The 24,749-nt window shown below is 43.0% G+C and overlaps 1 protein-coding gene across 1 annotated transcript in view; it reads left to right on the top strand.

The window, feature by feature from the left end:
* The first annotated feature begins 8,711 nt into the window (after positions 1-8,711).
* Positions 8,712-24,749, top strand: part of LOC138493192 (kyphoscoliosis peptidase-like) — a 540,186-nt gene continuing 524,148 nt past the window's right edge. The window contains exon 1 of the mRNA XM_069620355.1: positions 8,712-8,916. Within this exon, the coding sequence (XP_069476456.1) occupies positions 8,775-8,916 (142 nt within the window). The 5' untranslated portion in view covers positions 8,712-8,774. The remainder of the gene's footprint in view (positions 8,917-24,749) is intronic.

Raw genomic sequence — 24,749 nt, 5'->3', positions numbered from 1 at the left:
ATGTGCCCATGCCACAGTACAGAAATCATTTGTTCATCGAGTCACGAAAACTCAGCAAAAGATCAAATTTGCTATCAATTGTGACACAACTTTTGTCGTGTATGTGCTTTCATGCCCTTGCTCGAGATGGTATGTCGGAAGTACAACATGTAAACTGAAACTCAGAATTTTGCAACATCTAAGAGCCATTAAGAACTCTGACCCGGCATACCCAATGGCTATGCACTTCAAATCCGAACATGATAATAATTTGAAAATGTTAACTTTCTTTGCAGTGGCACATGTACCTCCGCATCCTAGGGGATGTGACCGAGTGTTGAAATTGAGACAACTTGAAAGCAGATTTATTCTGGATCTCGATACCAAGTATCCCAAAGGACATAATGTTGATGAGGAGTTGTATACTTTTCTGGGCAATTGACATTCTGATTTTTGATTTTCATTTGCTTGATTATCTGCTCTTCATACACATATGCGATTTTCCTCTTGCCACTTTGGTTTTGATTTGCCTTCTTTACGGCTTCTTGTTCCTTCAAGTTTATGTCCACTTTGGACTTTGATCTTGTGTTCCTGCAGGGGGGTTCTTTTCAGTTTGGACTGACTAGTCTATTTATATTTTTATCCCTTTCCTTATTTTGTTTGATTTATGATTTAGCTGTATATTTTGCAATATATGGGGAGTGGTACACATCATGTTATGTTTTCCTCACTTTGAGGCTTATATGCAGTTTTCCTTGTGTCTGTGATTCCTGCTCATTCCTGTACATTGGTTTTGCCAGCCTTATTCTATGATCTATTTACGTGGGGTCATTTGTTTTTTTTTTTTAAAACTGTATGTCCTTGAACATTTCTGTTTGTGGTATTGGACCATTGAAAATGTTTGCTTGCTGCTGATGCACTTGCACTTTAGTACAGCCTCACTATTTTGAGGTTGGATAGACACACTGTTGTCCGGCTGCTAACCATGCACTTTAGTTGGGTAACTGCTCTGCACTTGCACTTTCGGACATGTAGTGTTGTATTAGCCGTTCTTATTGACCATCACCGCAGAAATTCCGGCTGGCTTCTCCATGTTTTATGAATGGGAACAGTTAAACCGGTGGATATATATGATAAGGTTTTATTATTATCTTTGCGGTTTTAATATACATATTGCGGTTCTGGTTTTATCCTTTATATGCTTTGATGGTTTTAACTTTGAATAATTGTTATTCCTATACCATTGAATTGCTAATATCAGGGAGTGGGCTGCGTTATATGTATGTACATTGTTATTGATGCAATTTTTGCTATATTTGTGATCACATCTGCTTGATTCATCAATTATGTATACTTATTTTTTCTACATTTGATTTAATAACAATATTGCATGCTTTATGTTGTAACATCATTGGGTGCTTGCAATTTGAGGTTACATTTCTTAACATACCTACTGACTAATTTCTGCACTGAGCAGTTAGTTGGCAGTCCAGTCCTTCCCTTTCTCTCTTTTGTGTCTTGATAGGGGTTTGCTCTAGTGCTTATATTATCTGCACTATTTCTTTCCATGCATTTTGACTCCCTTCCATAATGGCTGCCTTCATTTCCTCATATATCCTTTATTTTGCAATGTCACAGACATAGTTGGAGGACCGCCTTCTTCATGTTTATATGTACCGGTTAATCCCTCCTCCCCTTACGTGATCATGCGCTGAGTTACCGCTAAACGCGTTGTTTTGCAGGCTGTGTACCATGGCGTCCTGCTTTTGTCTGTCTGTCTGTTGCTGCTTATGTGTTGTAAATTACCTTGTACAATGCATTTTTATTTTTTAAAAACATTAAAGACACCTGTATTCTAGGCAGTGTCTTTGTGAGCTTTGTCCACAATTTTGGAGTACGTTTTTAACACCTGGCCCGCGGGAGAGCGGTTCACCATTTCCTCTGTCCAATTCGATATATATATATATATATATATATATATATATATATATATATATATATATATATATATATATATATATATATATATATGTATATATATGTTTCCTTTTTTTATATAAACAATTGAATTGCCTGATAAGACAATGTCATCTATGGTGGGCATAGTTTCGTCCATCAATGAGGTGTATTGAGCAGAAGTGTTAGTTGGTGGCTGACCATTGAGCATCCTGAAATTCCTAGATTCCACAAATATTCTTTATCCTTATCATTATCCTGTAGCATTCTTCTAGGTGCATCAACACCCTAAATTCCCTTCTCGATACTCATGTCAGTATCCTGCAACAATAGGCAACCTTGTTGAAGTCACACATGATATATACGGGAAAATGTGGTAGGAGGCAAATATATTTGCGCAGTACATTTTCTATAGAGGCCATTATTATCCTAGTTCGAGATTGAGCATTAAACATTCAGCTATTTTAATCTTGGGAATTAAGTAAATTCTATCAGGAAAGGAACACGGGAAGATTATCTAACAAGTACATCTCATTCAAAAGATGCCAGGCTGTTAATATGTAATTGATTGAATCCCTACCTGTTGTTGTATAACAATGTTCACCTTCCTACACAGTCAACACTTTACTAGACCACTCTCAGACCTCAGGCTTGACATCCAAAAGCTTGATGGTGGCAGGCCAGTTAAGCCACTAATCATTTAGGTATGCCCAGGCAAACTCTCATGCTCTTTTTCTATTTTTTCTTTTTTCTTATTTGTTCAGTGTCTACTGCTGTGAAGGCATCTGAGCATTAACAAATACTAGAAAACAAAGATATAAGGAGTGCGTGCAGCCACTACTCGAACAAATGAGTTTTGAGCTTACATTTGAACTCCATGAGTTGTTCTAAAAATCGGTGATCTTTGGGAAGAGCTTTCCATAGTTTCATTCTATGGACTTGGAACAAACGTCCCATTGCTATTGACCTATTGAAACAAATGCGGGTTAAGGCCTGAGAATAACCAGCTTATGGATCAGACAATAGTACTGGCATTTGTGCTACAGGGACTTGGGGCCAATTCTGTGAAGGGCCTTATATACAAGAATAGGTGTATTAATCTTAATTCGCGCAGTGAAGGGAAACCAGTGCAATATCTTGAGAACTGGTGAAATATGTATTCTGTATGGGTGTCAGTTACAATTCTAGCTGTCATGTTGTGGACTATCTGAATGTGATCTTGCTCATATTTAGTTCCTCCCACTAGCAGTGTGTTGCCATAATCGATCCTTGAGCTTATAACAGCTCAGGGTATGATGCTGCATGACGTCCAAAATGAAAGGTCTGATTTAAGTATCATCAAATGATGATTCGACAAACTATTTTCTTGACATGTTTTGTCATTAAATGATGGGTATCAAAATAGACTCCTAAATTACGCATTGAGGCCTGAACTTTAATATTGGCTTTATCAAGAGGGATTTCTTTCTGCAGCTTGGAGATGTACAGATTTGATTACACACTCTCTTTGTGAGACGTTCATATCAGTTTGTTGGTATCCATCCGATATTATATGAATTGTTTATAAATTCTGAATTCTTTTGTGGATTATCTGTCTGAAGATGGAACATTAATTGTGTGTCGGCAGCGTAATTTTGGAAATTCATATTTTGGTATATTAACCAGTCATAAAGTGGGTTTTTTATCAACATTAAAAAGTAAAAGGTAGAGACAGCCCCCTGTGATACTGAAAGTTCTTCAGGTTTGAATGTGTCAAGTTTTACTCTGGCAATTTTTCCTTTTAGGAATGAGAAAGTCCATTAGGAGGCATTCTCTAAAATGTGGGCAAATTGTTTCAGTCTAGTCATGAGTATGGAATCCAAGGTATAAAAGGCTGCTCATAGGCCTAAACGCAAGAGTGAGACGTTAGAGCCCTGGTCCATGATGTTAAGGAGCCGGTCTTTTACTTCTGTATGGGCTGTTTACTTGCTTCTACCTGGATGGAAGCCTGATTGGTAGTCGCTAAGCAGTTGTTTTTGTTTCAAATGCTCCTGAAGTTGGTTGGCCGCTGTCTTGTCTAGGATGTTCAAGAGAAACATGCTGTTGGAAATAGGGTAGGTGGGTAGTAGGTTCCTGTGTTATAGTTCCTCTTGCATCCAAACAGTACATTGTTCCCCAATTCTGACTTTGAAACACAATCCAGTTTATCACAACACTTAAGGCATACCCTTGTTCTGAATTTTAGAACCAGGGTCCACCTAAGAGACTAGAATGCATGTAGGATATTACAAAACATTCCCTCCCTGGTTCATTCCTCTCAGCCTTCTGTTCCTTGCATCTATTTCCTTCTCTCCCATCTGTGCCCTGCTCCATTTTTGTTCCTCAGACTAAGGTCTGGAAACCTCTGGTAGGTGCATAATCTTCAACCCTACGTTGAGGCCTGGGTTCTCTGAGACTGATATGGTGGTGATTTGGCACAGTAGAAAAGCTTACTAACATAGCATAACTTTCTGATGTCTGTCTTTCCCCGATGGATCAGGCAGTGTGCATTGGGTCAATGTCAGTACCTGACCTTGTCAAGAGGGGATGGATATCCCTCTAAGCCTGGTGTGGGAGGCCTACCAGGAAGGAATCCAGAGCCAATACTACCCCAGAGTGGGAAAGTGGCAGTTGGAAGGGCACCATTGCATGTGCCCTCCACAAGTGCCTCTTTACATGCTCATTACCAATTTGCATCACCCTTTGCCTCTTTAACCGAAGTGCAGGCCATGAGATATCACAATCATGAGAGGAGACCACCCGTAAAACAATAGCCCATCAGTGCCCCACAAAAGCCAATGCCAAAACCCAACTGAGGAAAGAGAGTCAGTGAACAAAGAGCCGGAGAACGCATTTGCCTGCTTTGAGCCCTATACAATCCATGTATCAACACCACCGGAAGAGAGAGAGCAAGTGAATGTGGAGCTGGAACTCCAACGGCTTGGTCAGATGTCACACATCAAACTCCAGCCTGCGCCTGTGTGGTAGTAGAACCACTACCCAGAACTGAACTTACCTTAGTGTAGAGAAGGAGCTAAGTACCCGCACCTCAACCATCTCTCCTACTGCACCTATATGTTGGATGCCAAAGTGTGAGACACATGCAGTACCAGTGAAAATACCAATACCTAGAAGAATCTGCAAAGCAAGGTTCCCATTGAGGAAACCAAACTTGCATTTGAGACAGTATGATGGTCATTTGAATGAAATCCCTGAAGAAACAGAGCGAATGAAAGATGACGAAGAATGGTGATGTCACCACCATCACCATCATACAGAGCAAAGATGACGTGTAGAGAAGAGATGCAGAGACTAGAAATGCAGACAATTCTATAAGGCATCAAGAAAGTATCGAGATAAATGACATCTTGGGATCAAGATGAAGAAACTTATGCTACAGAAATAAGCTTTTTCACATTGTACACATGCAAAGAAACGCAAGCAGATGAAGTATTCTTAAAGGCTAGCTTTATAGTGAATAGATTGCGGCATCGCCAACATGTACATTCATATATGAATATATATTGGAGTCAGTAAAGGATTGATGTTCCCACTACATACAGAAGCAGTGCTGAACAAAAGAAGAAAGGCCGATTTTCCCAGTTTTCAAGTGTGGCGCAGTTAGAAAACAAGTGAATTACAGATGAAAACTCAGAAAGGCGAGGTTGGATGAGCCAAGAAGCCAAAGCCATATTAGACAGGAGTGAGCTGACATTGGATACACATCGTGTGAAAGAATGAAGCTCCAGTTCAGAAGGCATGGACGAAAACAAGAAGACGTCCGAGGTCTATTAAAGAATAGTATTTTAATACACTGAATGCTCAATTTCATGGTCTTCAGTCACGTGAGGAGAAGAAGTTGGACGAGCATGATGGTCACACCTACGCACGAGGACAGAGCGTGCCTTCACTCCCCTGAATTACTGGAGCAAAGAACATGTTCAAGGCGGAGTTCAAAGACCTCGTTGACAGTGGACCACTGAGGTGATGATGGATGGATATGCTAATTGGTGGGACGCTGTGGTTACGACTAGCTCATCTGCACCTGGACTCTCAGCCTGTGTGCTGCTAACGTAGGTTGGGAAGTTACTGACGGAGGTTAGAAAGTAACCAATGATAGAGGACCGCGTGATCAAGGGTCCTATAGTTGTGTAGCCAATTAGATGTTGTATCTTTAGTGACGTTCATAATGACATATTTTAGGGAAGGGCATAGTTGCCCCACCTGATGTTAAGAAACAAATCATTTTTTTCCACTGCCCTAAACGAGTATAGAACGAATACCTAGATGATCCTTGTAGAACCTATCACACTCACCATTAGGTTTTTGTGGTTTGCCACGTAGGATGACGTTAGTGATACGTAGGTTAAAGGTTACCTATGATGATATTTTACTATGAGAATGTAATTTTTTATGAAATGCTTTGAGTAGTCTCGAGAGAGATCGTGATGAGGGACGTCTGTTGATGTCCATTGTACTCCCTGTTTTAGATAATTGATATTAAAACAGTATCTCTGCCAACTATTTGAGTTGTCTCTATTATTGATGGTTGTGTAAACTCTCCATCCACCGACGAACTCTAAAGTATTGCTAACCAATCTTAAAGGGCTGGGAGAACCCTCAGTTCATTAGGGAGAACTGAACCATGTATACCGACACAAACTTGGACTCTTTGGAAACTTACTGTACTGCTGACCTCTCCCTGGCAGAGAAGACAGAGCCAGGAAGCTCAGGGACAGAGAACCAATCAGAATATAGGTAGGGCCATAAGAAGGACCAAAGGAAACAGGAAGGTGTGGGTTATTCAGGTGAGGTCAGAGGACGGGGTGACAGACCAAGAGGTCAGCAGGAGGAAGGATGGTGGAGAAGAATGTGGAGGCAGACTACAAGGCTGTTGATGCATTAGTTACTGAGTGCAAGTGGTAAAGCATTGTGAATGTGCTTGAAAGACTAGGGAATGTCATTAGGAGAAGGATTGTAGAGACTGAATGTAAGTGAATGGTAGAGTGGAAAAGGTGTGACTAAGAAGAAGGTGAAATTGAGTTGTAGTAGTAGTGTGTAGAATGGAGTAGTAGTTTGGAGGAGGGAATAACAGAGTAGAGGTGGTAGTTGTAGAATATAGGCTGGATATTATCATTGAAGAGTGGCAGATGCAGTAGTAGAATTAGTGTATGCCATTAGTGGGACAGATGAGGTGAGATGCAGGGTGTAGAAGGAGAGAAGGTGGGAGAAGTAGGGTGCAGGAGAGTAAAGAGAGGAGAAATGTGTATATAGAGAGAGGGAGAGGAAGACGGCCAAGCTGGATAAAGTGTCTGAAGGCACATCCTTGCTCCTCTGGTAGCCACTAACAGGGGATAGTGTATGGAGAGTCTATAACGTCCTTGAGGGGGTTAGATAGAGAAGGCAACTGCCTTTAGGTCATCATGATCAATTATCTAGAGATTAGACCGTAGTGGGGAATATTTTCTATATACTTAACCTGGGGAATTGTTACATCAAGAAGAGAGAGAGAGAGAGAGAGAGAGAGAGAGAGAGAGAGAGAGAGAGAGAGAGAGAAAGAGAGAGAGAGAGAGAGAAAGAGAGAGGGACGGCCCTAGAACCGCGCTAAAACATTGAATAAAATCCCTTGATCGATTCCTGGGTGTATCGTTTGAGCCACCTATGACAGTATTCTGTTAGTGGTTGTGATGTGCCGGAGGCATATGCATGCGTCAGTGTGTCCTCCATTTGAGTTTGTGGTGTTGACTGTTTCCAGCCTCTTTGTGAGTGTTTCATTGAAGTAATGGATGTTACAGTGCATGTTTCCCTGTAATATCTGTGTTGTCGGTGTCACTTCTGTTCCATCTATTTTTCTTTGTTTTCTGTTCAGTTGTAGGTCACGAGGATGCTATTTCTTGTCTGTGCGGTTTTGGGTGATGTGCCTATTTCTGTTGGTATATGCCTTCATCTACCAGCGGGGAAGGTGTTTGAAGGCTAAGAGTGTTGGACCTCTGTTCAGCATATTTTTCAATGTATATACATTTCACTTCTTGCTTATGTGTGTGTGTGGATGAATGTTGCAAGTTTGGGATGGATTTACCTCCATGTTGTGGTTGTCTCTGTACCAGTGTCACTTTATATCCTGGGTGCATGCACACTGTTTCTTTCCCTTGTTTGTATGGGAGGATGTAAAGATTGTGTGTGTGTGTGACCTTAATATGACTCCTTCATAGGGGCTGCAGTGATGTCGCCTGTTCTGTTCCATTATGTGTATCTGTGAGAAAGGTTGATGTGTTAAAACATACTCTTGCATACTTGGTGGCTGCATGCCTTTGTAATGTTGGATGTTTGCCTGAGTTAGGTTTTAGTGATGGAATATCGTCTCGTGACTTTGAATGTGACTTTCTCGGACGTCAGTTGGGCTGGTGTCAGGATGACTTGTGGATGTGTTACCTCTTCCTGCTTGCATGTTAATTGATCCTATGATACTAAGAATAAGCAGAACAACCCTGTCTTAAAATTAAGGGACCATCTTCATATAGAAGACTCCAGCTTGTTCTGTCCAGACTCAAGATCTTATTTTACACTAGCAGACTAGCCAACATTTCCATATACAATCCTTAAGCCCTCCCCGCCACCACTACTATTGATCATGGTTACAGGAGGGCCTATTGTATTGAATGTATTGAATCAAAAGGCATTAAAATGAACTCAGCCAATCAGAACACAGTACTGGATCTCATATGCATGCTGACCTCATACAATCAAACATTCTGTCTGTAGAATGAAACGCTGCCGGAGAACAGATAGTAATATGGTTCAGCATGGATAACAGTTAAATAATGTACACCTCATTTTCCTTTTCATTCATTAAACTATACTTCTTAGGCCCTCCAATGGCTTGCCCAATACCACCCAAACGCAAGACTGCAGCTTTTAAATCAAATGATCCCAAGAAGTTTAAAGCAACAATAAAAACGTCAGGTAGGAAATGTGACTTTATCTCTTTGAGTCTGTATTGATGATTCGTAAGATTTTTTATTACACTACCTGAAATGCATTGTAACGTCTAAATGAATTTCATGAAAATCTGAGGATAGTCAGAGTGAGATCTATGATACTTATATCCCTGTAAATCAATTTTGTTATGAGTGGAACAAAGGAGCTCTTCTCACTTTGCCTGTAAAACTGATTTCCAATTTCTGTTTTAATTGTGAGAGGCAATATTGAATTCATACATGAAATTAGATGAATTACATAAATGTCCTGTTTAAAGTATGCGGTAAACAATCGCATCTCATCTCCATTTTACCGTTGAGTTGTTAACAATGCTTGCTCAATAAACACAAGTGAGGAATTTAAGTACGGTAGTCAGTAGGGGCAGGAGAAGGCCAAATCACTGAGAAAGCTGTGGGTATTATGTGGGGCTATGAGAAGGTCAAACCGTTGAGGACTACACATGCATTCTGTAAAGGGAGGAGAGGTCAAAGCATTGAGAACACTGCTTTTGAAGGCAGGGAACGGGGACAAAGCATTCAGAACCCACATGCATTTTGTATGCTGAGAAGAAACCCAAATATTAGGAACCCCACAGGCATTTTGTAGGTAGAGGAGAGAGCCAAATACAAAAACCCCATGTGCATTTTGTAGACAGAGGAGAAGGCAGATGCACTGAGAACTCACAGGCATTTTGTTGGCAGATGAGAAGGCCAAAGCGTTGAGAATCCCACATGATTTTTGCACCCGGAGAGAAGGCCGAAGCACTGAGAAACTTTTGTGAAATTCATAGGTAAAAGGTGAAGACTAAACCACTGACAACCCCACAGCCATTTTGTAGGCATGGGTAAAGGCAAATCAATGACAACTCTATCTACATTTTGTAGCATTGCGAGAAGGCCAAAGGGATGAGAACCCCACATGCATTTTGTTGGCTTGAGGGAAGGCCCAAGGCACTGAGAACTGCATGAACATTTTCTAGGTAGAAGAAATGGCCAAAGTACGGAGGTACCCAGGTGCATTTCTGTCAGATCAGTGTGGTATCCTGGTATGATTGTAGCTAGTGCTTGTGTATGAAAGGGCCTCATAGATTGTTAAAGTTGAGCTGAGAGTGTTGGAGGCATGGGGGTTCCAGCGAGTGTCGGTTGGCACTTGGAGATAGACTGGGAACCAGGGCAGAGGCTTATTACTTACTCTCCTACCTTTCATTGACTATGTTATGTAACCAAGAAGAATAAAGCCTGTTTCCTTTTACACTTACCTGAGTCAGCCTGGTTCCTGCTCCATGTCTTTCCTGACTCAGATACATCATTTGGCGACGAGGATTAAGCTAAAAGAACCCTGGAGTTGGTAGGAGTGTGAAGGAGAGATGCAGATGAAGAAGCCTGATGCCAGGCTACCAGTGGTGAAAAGCGCTGCCATGGTAAACTGGTGAAGTAGCTGGTGGAGAAGCCCTAGCCCATACAGGGGACAGGAGACCTGCATTTTGTTTTGGCATCAGGAGATGGAAGAAGCCCTGAGCCCATTCAGGGGGCAGGAAGAAGCCCTAAGCCCATTCAGGGGGCAGGAGATCTGCGTTTGGCACTACAATTTGACAGAAGATGGTGGCAGAAGAAGGTTTGCCACTTGTGAGCAGTTTGGCGTTTTGCTCAAGATACGAGCGTTGTTGAGCTCCTGATGTGAAGAGCCTCGTGGGACCTGTAGTCCGTTTAAGACGACAATGCAGTTTAAGGCACTGAAAAAAAATATATATATATATATATTTATATTTGGGGCATTTTCGGTGGGTCTCAGGGGGCTGTGGGTGGCGCGCGCCCATGCAAGCCCCCCCTGCGTTCCAGCCAGTGGCGTTGGCTCCCCATGCTCGGAGATCTGTATTTGCGTGTTTTTGAGTGGAGGCCGCTTTAGAGGAAAGGTCCTCGCTGCATTGGAGAGCATGATGACGTTCTCTTTGAGGAACTGTGAAGCTGAAGGAAGACTGGAACGGAGAGGTTTACTGCATTACTCCCGGAGTAAAGCTGCTGGTGTTCGCATGGTTCAAGGAGTTCAGCTGACAGGTGCTGTTACAGGGACAGTTCTCCTCGCGACGTTGGAGAGCGTGATGACGTTCTCTTTGAGGAACTGTGAAGCTGAAGGAAGACTGGAACAGAGAGGTTTACTCCATTACACCCGGAGTAAAGTTGCTGGTGTTCGCATGGTTCAAGGAGTTCGATTTTTGGACGTGGTTAAATTCTTTTGGGTTGTAGTTGTGGTCGGTGGAGGACCAGTTTAACCACGCACTGACAAATTTGAATTGTTTAAAATTTTTAACATCAAAGTTTATTACATTTTACTGGGAGCTGTGGAATTTAGCATGACATATTTTTGTTGCGCTTTAATAAGAATTCCAGCATTTTTTTCATCCTATGCATACAGTTTATTCCATCTTTGTAACGGTTGTGTTACTGTTATTTTGCATGGTTTTTACTGTGTTTGGGTTTACCCACCATTTTTCTTCCTTTGTATGGTTGCGTTTTGTGGTTTATGTGGTCTTTGTCTAGTTAGTCTTCTTGCTTTAATTTTCATCCTTTTCTATGTTTTCTTTAGGGGAGAAGGGATAAGGTGTTGAGGCGTGTTTTTTTTGGATACTGTTGGTTTTGTTGTTGTTGGCATGTTAGGATTTTTGTTAGGCCAATTGTGTACGCTTGTTGGTCTACACTATATTTTGGAAGGTATGTTGGTCTCGTTGCGACATGGTTTGTGCTCAGGTGTGGCAGACTTGAGGCCAGGAGTGGCAGTTCTGGCAAAAGGTGGTAGGTTAGGAGGGTTTATGATGGTAATTTAGTTTTTATTGTCCATGTGGCAAGGTATGCGCTCGGTGGTGGCAGCACTGAGACCTCGGTGTGGCAGGCCGGGGTAGAAGGTGTTGTTGTTTGTTTTGATTGAGATCCTGACATGATGGTGAGGGTATTCTGTTTCTTGTAGTTTGTTGTAAGGAGGGGGATGTGTGGTATCCTGGTATGATTGTAGCTAGTGCTTGTGTATGAAAGGGCCTCATAGAATGTTAAAGTGGAGCTGATAGTGTTGGAGGCATGGGGGTTCAAGAGAGTGTCGGTTGGCACTTGGAGATAGACTGGGAACCAGGGCAGAGGCTTATTACTTACTCTCCTACCTTTCATTGACTATGCTATGTAACCAAGAAGAATAAAGCCTGTTTCCTTTTACACTTACCTGATTCAGCCTGGTTCCTGCTCCATGTCTTTCCTGACTCAGATACATCAGTCAGGTTCATCACATGAGCATCACAGAGTGCCCAAACTACTCATAAATTTCCATGTGGCTAATTACTACCTGCTGGCACACTATCAATAGTTAGAGAGCAAACTGAACCCGGGGGAAGAGATTAGGGAGGTGAATGGCATGAGTAGAATCCGAAGACAAGGGCCAGAAGAAACCAAGAAAAGATAGATGGGGTTCTTTTGGAATGATTTATTTGTGATTTTAAACTGTGTTTTGCGGATGTCTTTGGATTTTGATTTTGAGACCATGATCCTGGGGGAAGATGCACGGTTGGTGGATCTTTCCAGGCCACAAATGAGATGGGTGTTCCAATCTGCCCAAGTGGCCAAGAAGTTCATCCTCAGGGGCTGGAAATCTACAACTCGTCCAGTGGTAGATGCTTGGATTGAAGAATTGCACAGGATGTCCTTGATGGAGAGGGGGTATTACCCAAATGGTTCGTTTAGACCAAATTTAAAGGGTCACAATTGACCTTTTCACAATTGACCGTATATATATATATATATATATATATATATATATATATATATATATATATATATATATATATATATATATATATATATATATATATATATATATATACACATATATGGGGTTTTGGGCAGGTTTGGGTTGGGTGGGGGGTTGCGGGGGGTTTCCCACTGCATATATGTTACAATTGACCTTCACAATTCGATCAATTGTGAAATGGTCAATTGTCATTCGAACAGTTGTAATACGAACAATTCGTATACAACCGGAGAGGGTACTCTATAGGAATCAGAAAAGGTCAAAACTGTTTAAAGACATTTGGGGTAGATTCCTAACACTATATTGAGTCTGGATCTTCTGCGGTTACTAGGTAGAGGAAAAGGAGTGGTGGGGTTGGGGGAGGAGGGTGTACTTGAAGTTATTTGTTATATTTTTGGGATATATTTTTGGAATGTTCTTGTTGCAATGTGAATAAAAAAAGAAAAAAAAAGAAAAGATAGATGAGTGTGTTTTTAAAGTCTGCCTTTTAATCAAGACATCAAACACAACTACTCCCTTACATGAAGCACTTGTTGACTGCAACAATAAAGATGATTGCAGTTAAAGCCTCCCTGCAGCAGTGAATATGTTATTATGAAAAGACCAACCACCTGTGGCCTAGAAACTCAGTAGGTTAGAAAACCTGCTTTTTGATAAATGTGGATGCCAAAATATACACAAGCATCCTAGCAGAGCGATTGAGTGCTGTTCTGCCTAAGCTAATACACCATGATCAAGTCGGATTTATTAGGGGCCGACAATATTCGGAAAACTCTCCAAAGTATTGCTGAGGTCAATGAAACAGACCAGGATCCACTCCTGATCTCACTAGATGCAGAAAAGGCCGTTGATGGTGTCGAATGACATTAATTGGTGGTCTTGTAAAGGCGGGCATGACCTTCAGTTGGCTAGCGGGAGCTATGACACTCTACAGAAAGACAAAAGCAAAAGTGATAGTTAACAGTGTATTCTAGGAGTAGGTTCATCCAAGTAGAGGTGCACTGCAGGGATGCCCCCTATTCCCTTAAATGTTTGCCCTAGCTCTAGAACCACTCAAGGCAGTAATACGCATTGAAAGTAAAACACTGGGCTTAGTGAGAAATGATAGGGATTACAAACCGGTTCTATTTTCAGATGATATTTTGGCATATATATCACGCCCGGAGAACTCGCTCCCAATTTTAGTCAAGACCATAGAGGAATATGGGATTTCTATCAGGTTTTAAAATAAACCTAAATAGGCCGGTAGTCCTGCCTTTGACGCATCCTACCCCAGAAATAGACCAATTCCTACAAAATCAAGTGTTCAGAATACCACCAGATGGTATGAAGAATCTGGGCATGATCATCACAAGGAAGCTTGTAGAGCTATATGAGGGTAATTATTCGACACTCTGGAGGCAGATCAAAAAATCACCTGCAGAAATGGTCTGGTAATACGTTATCATTGGGCAGCCCGCCTCACAGCGATTAAAATGAATGTATTGCTGAGACTATTGTTCCTGTTTCAAGCCTTCCCAATAGAGATTTCAGTAACCTTCTTCGTGGAAATAAAAGAAACGCTGCTCACATTCCTATGGTCTAGGGAAAGACCACGAACAGCATATAAAACATTGATCCTTCCCAACGATAGGGGAAGGGTAGGGTTCCCAGACCTTAGAGAATAGTTCAGAGCTGCACAGTTTAGAATCCTAGTAGATCACATAAGAGAGAACAATGAGAAAAAATGGATAGGACGGGAAAATGACTTATTCTCATCTGTCACATAGGGTGAACGACTGTGGGTGCCCTACAGCCAATTACCGGCCAGTACAAAGACACACCCGGTGTTGGCAGTACTATTGTATCTATGGAGGAAAACAAAAGAGATGGAGGGAGTGACTATGTAGCCATCCCCTCTTAGCTGTATATGCTCCCCCAAATTAGGGACAAAATGATCGACCCTCTGAGATTTCAGCTAACTTACAAAGCGGGACTGACCAAAGCTGGGCAGGTTCGAAAGGAGAGAAAATTCCAAGGTATAAATCGAGTTACACAAAGTCGTACAGTTTGGACCACTGCCCTCCATGCTATACTTGCAATTTAAGGGCACTTTTAGAGATCACTTATGGGAGGAGAAACTGAAACGCCTGCGAACAATGTTTGAGCAGATTCTAAACACGCACACTGGATCAAGGGGTCTCCTCTCCAAAATGTATGCTGCATTACTCTCTAAGGGACATTTGGGTATTCCCTCATACAAAAAACAATGGAACTGGACTTACAAGACAGGGAGAATTGTAGCTGGCAATTTTGAAAGTCTTCTGGTACACTACCATAGCAGTTAAATAACAAATGCACAACTGTAAACACCTGTTGAGGTGGCAACAAACCCTACATAAGCTCTCCAAAATGTACCCAGGTCTGAGTCCTCTGGTGGGGCTGAAGTAAAACAGGCACCTACTGGCAAATCTGGTGGTACTGTCCCCTCGTCCAACTGTACTGGAAAGAGGTTTTAGCATGGGTGAAGAGCATTGACATGATAGAAAGATCATTGACCCCGTTTTTGGAATGATCTAGTCTAGAAGACTCAGAAGATGGATATGTTTGTTTAACCAACATGGTGAGAAATGTATTCCTGGCAGTGAGAGTGTGCTTTATAATTCATTGGAAAGAGGGGTCACCTTCCTACACAAATAGAGTGGGCAAGAAACACTCACAAAATCTATGAGACGGAGAGCACGACCGCTTTGCTTGCAGGAACTCATACCCACATTGATATGGAATGGTTATACAGTCTCTGACCTTCTATAGATCACTATAGAAAACCTTAAAACCCCTGCAGTGAGTTTAGAAACAATCCAAGAAGATAACCCTCATACATTGTCCATCTTTCACAGTAAGGTGAGTGGGAGAGGGAGGGAGTGGAGGGAGGACTTACAAAGGGAACTGTTAAGATATATTGACTAATTAGTATTCTCGGGTCGAGGTAGTAGCAAATCGGACCCTGGACTGTCTATTGTTGTAATTTTTGCCAACGTTTTGCTCACATCTTCTTGTAAACTGAGACGATTGTTTCTTGAAAACTCAATATGAATTTCGTATGCTGAGAAGAAACCCAAATATTAGGACCCCCACAGACATTTTGTAGGTAGAGGAGAGAGCCAAAATACAAGAACCCATGAGCATTTTGTAGACAGAGGAGAAGGTAGAAACACTGAGAACTCACAGGCATTTTGTTGGCAGTAGAGAAGGCTAAAGCGTTGAGAATCCCACATGATTTTTGCACCCAGACAGGAAGGCTGAAGCACTGAAAAGCGTATGTGAAATTCATAGGTAAAGGTGAAGACTAAACCACTGACAACCCCACAGCCATTTTGTAGGCATAGGTAAAGTCAAATCAATGACAATTCTATCTACATTTTGTAACATTGCGAGAAGGCCAAAGAGATGAGAACCCCACATGCATTTTGTTGGCTTGAGGGAAGGCCCAAGGCACTGAGAACTGCATGAACATTTTCTAGGTAGAAGAAATGGTCAAAGTACGGAGGTACCCAGGTGCATTTCTGTAAGGTCAGGTTCATCAAATGAGCATCACAGAGTGCCCAAACTACGCATAAATTTCTCAAAATCTACTCAAAATCTTCTTGTAAACTGAGACCTTGTTCCTTGAAAACTCAATAAAGTGTTCATTTTTTTTTTAAAGGATTGCTTAAAGGTGACTTCCTAACCCCACACCAAAGCACTAAGAACCTCACTTGGATTAGGGTTGGAGACAGCCACAGAACTGAGAGCCCCACGTGCATTTTGTAGGTGGATGAGGCCAAAGCACAGGCCACCGCACATGCATTTTGTAGACAGAGAAGGAGGAGGGCAAAGCACTGAGAACCTTACATGAATTTTGTAACCGTATTGGAAGGCCGAAGCAGTGAGACCCTCCACATGCATTTTTCAAAGTAGGAGGCTAAAAGACTGAGAACCAACATGAATTGTGTAGCAGAGGAGTAAGTGAAAGCACTGAAAACTCCACATGCAGTTTGTCGGCTGAGGTAAAGGCCAGAGCAATCAGAAACCCACGTTGATTTTGTAGGTAGAAGAGAAGGCAAATACTGTGAAAACCTTATGTGCAAGTCATAGGAAAAAGAGACGGGCAATAATCTCAGCACATAATGTAAATTTCTTGGGTTTAGCGGTATGCCCAAATGACAGAGAACTCCATGTGCATTTTCTAGGCAGACTAGAAAGCTAATGCACTAAGAATCCCACATAGATTTTGTGGACTTGGATACAGACAAAGCACTGAAAACCTCATGTGCATGTTCAAGGCATAACAGAAGTCTACCACTTGAGAATTTTGTAGTTAGAGGAGAACACCAAAGCACTGAGAACCCAAGGAGCATTTAATAGGCATAAAGGACCAACGCACTGAGACACTCACATACATATGTGTAGGTGGTATAGAGGGCCATTGCACTAAGGACGCCACAAACATTTTGTAGGTGTGTGAGACGGCAAAAGCACTCGGAGCCCAACATCCATTTTCTAAGTGGATGAGGGGGCCAAAGCATGGAGGACCCCACATGCATTTGGTAAGCAGATGAGACTGCTAATTCATTGAGAAACCTATGTAAGCATAGGCAAAGTTGAAAGCAAAGCAAACCTATGAGCATTTTGTTTTGCTGATGTGAACGCCAGAGCAAGGAGAACCTCATATCTATTTGGCAGGTGTAGGAGACAGCAAATGTGTAGAGAACTCCATGAAGTTGTAGAAGATGGCTGAACAGTGAGACCCACATTGGCATTTTATATACGCAGGAGAAGGCAAAGACATGAGAACCCCATGTAGATGTTATAGGCATAGAAAACAAACCCATGCACTGACAACCTCACATGAATTCTGTAGGCAAAGGAGAAGGCTGAAGCACTGAGAACCTCCTATGAAATGTATAATTGGAGGAGAAGGCCAAAGCACTGAGAACTGCATGTGATTTTTGTAGGCGGTGGAGGTGGTCAAAGCCCTGAGACCACCATGTATATTTCTTAGGCTCAGCTGATGCCCAAATCATTCAGGATTCCAAGTGTTGTTTGCAGACATAGCAGAAAACCAAAGAACAGAGAACCTAACATGCATATTGAAGGCACAGGGAGGCCAAAGCACTAAGAACCCCACCTATATTTTGTAGACATAGGCCAAAATATCTCAGGAACTCATGTGCATTTTGTAGGCTTAGGAGATTGCCCAAAGCACTGAGCATCCCTCATGCATTTACTAGGCAGAGAAGAAGCTTAAAGCACTGACAGTACCACATACATTTTGTAGGAGGCTTATGAGAAGGCCAAAGCACAGAGAGCTCCATGCACATATTCAAGGCATAGGTTAAGCCCAAATCACTGAAGACCCCTCAAGCCTTTGTTAGGCAAAGGAGAACTCAGAAACCTATCTATATATTGTAGGGATATGAGAAGGCCAATCAGTGAGAAGCCCCAAAGCACTCAGAAACTCACCTGTGTTCTGTAGGTGGTGTAGGTGGTTGAGATGGCCAAAGGATGGGCTGAGAGGATACCTCAGGGGTCACATGTTTGTCTTGGAAGCAAAACAACACAGAGCAACACAGGTTCAAATTTCAGCCCGAGCTTAGAAACTGGCCTCTGGTATTAAATGTGTTATAAAAGATGAAAATTAATTAATTGAAGCTCTAACAACCCCACATCCATTTTGTAGTTGTTGGTGATGGCTAACAGACAGAGTATCCCAAATTCATTTTGTAGACAAATGGGAAGACCAAAGCTCTGAGAGAGCCAAATACATTTTGTAGGTTTAGGCAAAAAGGAAACCATGTTAGTTTTGTAGCTGTGGTAGAAGAGACATGGGCTGATAACCCCAAGTGCATGTTTTAGGCATAGGAGAAGAAGAATTAATTGAGGACCTCATGTACATTGTGCAGGTTTACAAGGGCTAACACACAAAGAACCTCACATACATTTTCTTGTCGGAGGTGAGGGCCAAAGCAATGGCAATCTTGTATATATTTCATAGGATTAAGAGAAAGCTCTGAGAATTCCACATGCATTTGCTAGTGCTAGGAGAAACCTAAAGCACCATGAATCCCTTGTGCTGCATGATGGCATATGGGAAGTCAAAAGCACTGATGTCAGGTCCTGTCAGGTTTAACATTTTCACTGCACCTCTTCAGAGATTGATTCTACATCTGGGGAAGCGGGATAAGAAAAAGGCAGGAGCAATACCAGGCTTGCTCCCTGGCTCAGAGATAGATGAATCCTGCAGGGTAACCTACACAGTACTTCTTCTACAATGTGTTGTGTTGCCAGAGTCCAGAGGCCAGGACAAAACACCCCCTGATGTATTTATTTTTCCATTTGTATAGCGCACACAAGCCCTGAGGCATCTGGGCACTAGAGAGAACCAGTTACACGAAGCCTGGGGGCCAAAGGAACAAAAACAGCATACATAGTAGTTACAAAATAGTACAAAGGTGGTTACTTCAGGGTACAATCAGTTATAGCAGGTGGCAGGGTCAGCCGGTTGGACAAACAGCAAGGTATTTAGTGATTTACGGAAGACCCAGTAGGATTCCTCTGGTCTTAGTTCGGGGGGGAGAACATTCCAATGCTTGGCCGCAATGACTGGAAAACTGGTGCCACCGGCTTTGGTGTCTTTGAACTAAGGCTGCACCAATCTGTGAGTGTATGGGGTTCTGGTGCTTCTAGCCAAGAAACATTTGTTAATTATTTTCAGCAGGTATGGGGGGGGCAGATTTGGTGATGCACTTGTGGGTGAAAGAGAGCGTCTTGAACACTATTCTCTCACGGACAGGTAGCCAGTGAGCTGCTCTGCAGGCAGCTGAGATGTGTATCGATCTAGGAATGTTTAAGGCGGCATGCAGGGTATTATTTTGAATTATCTGGATTTTCTTTATACTTTGGGTTGATGTCTTAGTAAGGAAGACATTGCAGTAGTCTCGCCTGGTGCCCACTACAGCCCGGGCAATCGTCAGGCAACTGTCACTCGAGAGGAATGGTCTGGCGGCATTTAGTACTTTAGTTGAGTAGGCTGCTGATGAGGCTATGGCATTGGCCTGATGGGTGAGGGATAGCGCAGCATACCCCGAGAGTTTTGATGAAAGTAGAGACTGGGATCGGAGAGCCATCAATCTGAAAGGCTGAGTAAAGAGGGTCCATTATTGTTAGTACGCCGGCCGGTCCACTGATGTGAAGTTCAGTTTTATTGTCATTGAGACAGAGACCATGATTCTCCATCCAGGCTTGTATTGTGGCGTAGATGGAGTTTAGCCTAGCAGCGTTATTGGTGTAAGAACCGGAGAGGGGGAGTAGAATTTGCGTGTCATCCGTGTAATTTGTGTAGGCTACGCCAAGGGAGTCAAGGAGATCTAAAAGGGGTTTTGTGAATATATTGTAGAGCATAGACGAGACGCAAGAGCTTTGAGGTACACCACAGTTGATGGCAGTGGGGGTTGCACAAGCTTTCTCAGCAGAAATCTTCATCATTCTACCTTCAAGGAAGGAGGGTCCAGGATGCTGCTTCCTTTGAAAATTAGGCTGAGGATGTGAGATGGTGGCATAGGATGCGGTGATCGACTAAGCCGAATGCTGCCAACAAGTCCAAGAGGAGCAGCAGGGCAGGTTTCCCTTCATCCCTGAACTCATCCATCTGGTTTTTCAAGTCTAAGAGTGAAGACTCTGTCCCGTGCCCTGGGCCGAAACCATATTGGCATGTTCCCAGAATGTGTTTTTTCTCTAAATAATGTATTTGGATATAGGCTGCTCTGTCAAGTATTTTTAGGAGGAAGGGGACAGTGTTAATGGGCCGGTAGTTATTGGTCGAGGTCGGGTCGAGTTTTGGTTTCTTTAGTAGTGGGAGTACCCAAGCTTCCTTAAGACTAGAAGCGACCACGCCAGTAGTGACAGAGGTAATGATGGCCGTGATGAGTGGTGCTAAAACTTCAGCAATCTATTTGATCAGGAGGGCCGTGCAGATATCCCTTTTGCATTTAGATAGCTTGAGGCTTCTTAGGATGCATATTGTTTCTTGGGTGGAGATATTTTAGAAGCTGAATATTGGGATATCTGGGGCGAGAGTATAGGGTGTGGAGGTGGATTGGCAAGGATGAGGGAGACTGGCTTGTTCAGTGAGTAGTTTCTTTTTTAGCAAGTCAATTTTGAAGATCATGGCATTCTGAGTACTGTCACACCATGCAGCATCTTTGGTAAGGGAGGAAGCCTCTGGGATCGGGGTTTCCAGTTCTCTGAGGATAGTGAACAATTCATCAGTGTATGATTTGGCATTGGCTATTCTGGTTTTAAAATTAGAGGCTTTGGCTTGGATGATAGCATTTTTCATTTTGTTTGGAGAGGTTAAAAAATTCCAGTTTGGAGGCTTCTGTGGGATTACTTTTCCAGTGGGTTTTGGCCAGTCTTTTATTGGCTCTGAGTGTCATGGCCTCTTGGTTGTACGAGGAATTAGTATGTGCTACTACCTTTGCTTTTTTTGGGTGCTAATGGGGTGATGACATTGATGGCGGTGGTCAGAGTTTGGGTATAAAGTTCCACTAGTAGCTTGGGGTCAGGGCTGTCAAAGGTCTCTAGATTGAGGGTGTTGAGCAAAGGAAGGAGGTTTTCTTTGGTTAATTTATAGGCTTATGTTGTCAGTAGATGTAAAAAGGAAAAGAAAAATGTGCAGCAAATTTCCAAACAGACCTAATCCAGGCAAAGCAAGCAAACAAGGGGGTTTGAAGTCCACCATACTTCGCACATATGCAATCTGAGCTAAACTCAAATGAACAAAAATAATCTTGCTAAGGTCTGATATATCCATAGACCAGAGGCGTTGCTGGGGGGTGCTGCAGGGCTATATCCCCGGGTCCTTTGGTTGTCTCCCCGGATAGAAGCTCAGGGGTTACAACCAAAAAGGCTAGCTAGCCCTCAGTCCCGACAGTCCTGACATTAGCCTAGTCCTGGATCTTTTCCAGACCTAGCAACAGCCCTGCTATAGACCAATGATTGCTTCAGGAGACTACAGTACTTCAAAGTAGTCAACAACACAGACACTATGTGGACATCAAACCTAATGATGTCAGTCACATGCACGCTAGTAGAAATGCCAAAGTGAAATTCAGGGTTTGTTCAGTACTAAGTGCATTGAATCAAGCAAAGGTCAGAAACACTAGCTTGGTGGGCACAGCAGAATCAGAGCCAACGGGAACAACAAAGCAAACAGGTAGAAGTCAATATTATAGGCAAATCCACAGGGTGGAGAACTTTAGAGACACTTAAAAATGCTATCTGAAAAACAATGGTTGAGAATGTCCACGGTTCCAGCTTTGCGCATACTTATTTCCTGGTCTGCAATGATCTGCAAATATCAGCGAGCTTACATCACTGATGTGATCCATGATGACATTGTAAATTGCCTAGGAACTCGGGCCATGTATTCCCTCACTAAGCGGTCATGCTGCAGGTGCCAGGTCAGCCACCTGGCAGCATTCAACTTCAAAAGATCCCTCTACAGGGTCCACAGCAGACATAAAATCTAAGTACCCCACTTGCACTTGGTAGGTGTAGGGTAGGAGAAGGTCTGAACACAGAGAACCACTGTGCATTTTCAATGCAGACGAGAACCCCAGAACATAGAGTAGTTGAAGGAGAAGGACAAATTAACTGACAACCCCACTTGTATTATGAAGGCAGAGAAGGCCTATGCACTGTGAACCACAAATGCATTTTGCATGCGTATGAGATGGCCCAAACACTGAGAACCCCATGTGTATTTTATAAGAGAAACTCACAGCACTTAGAACCACACATGCATTTTTAAGCACAGGAGAAGGCCAAAGTATTGAAAACCATGCATGCATTTTTTAGGTTGTGAAGCCAGTCAAAGCACTGAGAACTTCATGTGTAATTTGTAGATGGAACAGAGGCCAAAACAATAAAAACCCACATGTTCTTTGAAGGGAGAAAGGAGGGAAGGCCAAAGCACTGAGAACCACGTGTGAATTTTGCAAACAGAATATAAGGCAAAACACTGAGAACCCCATGAGCATTTTGTATTTGGAGAAGAGGTCCCAAGCAGGGAGAGCCCCAGATTTATTTTGCAGGCCATACAGACATCAAAATCGCTAAGTATCCTATGGGCATTCTGTAGCCAGAAGAGAAGATCTAAGTAGTGAGAACTCCACATGTAATTTGTTTCCAGAGGAGAACACCAAATAATCAAGGACCTCATGTGAATTTTATAGGTGGAGGAGAAGGCCAAAGCACTGAAACCACCATGTCTATGTTTTGGGCTGAAGAGATGGCCCAAAGCATTCAGGGCCCCACATGCACATTTTAGGCATGGGAGAAGATGAAAGAAGGGAGGATCTCAAATGCGATTTGTAGGCAGAGGAGGACGGGGTCAAAGCACAGAAAACTAGACCTACATGTTGTAGACATAGACAACAGCCCAAAGATCGGAGGATCTCATATGCAATCTGTAGGCTAAGGAGAAGGCCCAAAGCACATGCATTTTCTAGGTGGAGGAGAAGCTCAAAGTGCTGATAATCCCACACACATTTTATAGAATTTGGAGAAAGCCAAAACACTGAAAACTCCTTTGGCATGTTCAATGCATAGGTTATGTCCAAAGCACTGAGAACCCCACAAGCCTTTTGTAGGCAAAGGAGAAGGCAGAATTGCTGAGAAAACACATGTACATGTTGTAGGGGTAGGAAAAGGACACAATGAGAAACCCACTTGCATTTTGTAGACAAGGAAGAAAGCCAAAGCTGTGAGAACCCATGTGTACTTTGACTGACATGTATGCTGTAGGTGGTGGAGATTCAAATGTACTAAGAAACCCACGTGCATGATGTGGGTGCTGGAGATGGCCAAAGCACAGAGAGCCCACATGCATTTTGTAGACAGATGAGAAGACCAAAGCACTGAGACCCCACATGCATTTTGTGGGCATAGGCAAAGGTCAAAGCACTGAGGACTTCATGGAAATGTTTTAATGCTGAGGAAAAGGACCGAGCACTGAGGACACATGCATTTCATAAGTGTAGTAGGAGCTCATATGCGTTGTGTAGGCTTAAAAGGGCTAACACATCAAATATTCATTTTCGAGATGTAGAAGAAGGCCACAACACTGAGAATACATGTAGTCTTTGGAGAAAACAAACACACTTAGAATCCCTGATGCCTTTTTAAACCATAGGAGAAGTCAAAAGCCCTTATGTCAGGTGTTGTCAAGTTTAACATGTACTGAAATGTTGCTCCTCCTTTCCGCTTTCTCTCTCAGCGGCCGTTGCCGCCTCCTCCTCCTCTACCACCCACCCCAGGATCTGTGTGACGGCTTGGGCAGGCTGGGCGCACACACCTCCTTCATCACATACACAGCCCGGGTGTCTCTGGAGCAGCGGGTAACATCAGGGGCTGCGTGCTGGCGGCGAAGCTGATCACACGCGTGCAGCCTCCCCTTCCCAGCGCAGGAGAAGTGAGTGGATTCTTCCATCGCTCCGACATGGAGCTCTGCATTCTCCGCCACCTGCCTGCACCGTGATCTCTATGAGGGCTTTGGCTGGGGCTGGCTTGGCATTCATCCTCTCTTCTTTCCCCAGGGGGAGGAGGGTTTCAGCACAGCTCTCTCCCCTCTTCTTCCTGCGGCTGCTCCATTTGTTTTTCCATCCCGTTGGCGGATGTTGCAGGGGCTGAGGGACCCCCACCCTGATCGCAGAAGCACCCTCTTCTCAGAGGGTTACGCCCAGGGAGGATTATTCAGGTATGTTATTCATCACCCTCTTCCAGGGTAGTATGTGCCACTCCCCCTCCTTTCTCCCTCCTCCTTCTGATGAGGGAAAAAAAGTGAGCGACAGCAGTGGAACGGGGCTCACTACTGAGGTTCCACTCCCTTGTCGCCATTGTTGGGGGGTACAGGCCATTGACATCAAGCCAACCACCTGTGGGTGCTATATGACACCAGCACCACAGAGGCCCAGTGCCTCAGGGGGTTGCCGGGGGACATCCGGTCT

This window comes from Ambystoma mexicanum, chromosome 10 (genome assembly GCF_040938575.1).
Source record: "Ambystoma mexicanum isolate Mex_15411 chromosome 10, UKY_AmexF1_1, whole genome shotgun sequence".
In the NCBI taxonomy this organism is placed as follows: Eukaryota; Metazoa; Chordata; class Amphibia; order Caudata; family Ambystomatidae; genus Ambystoma; species Ambystoma mexicanum.
Note: the sequence above shows the minus strand (reverse complement) of the source record. Positions and strands in the feature narration are given on the sequence as shown.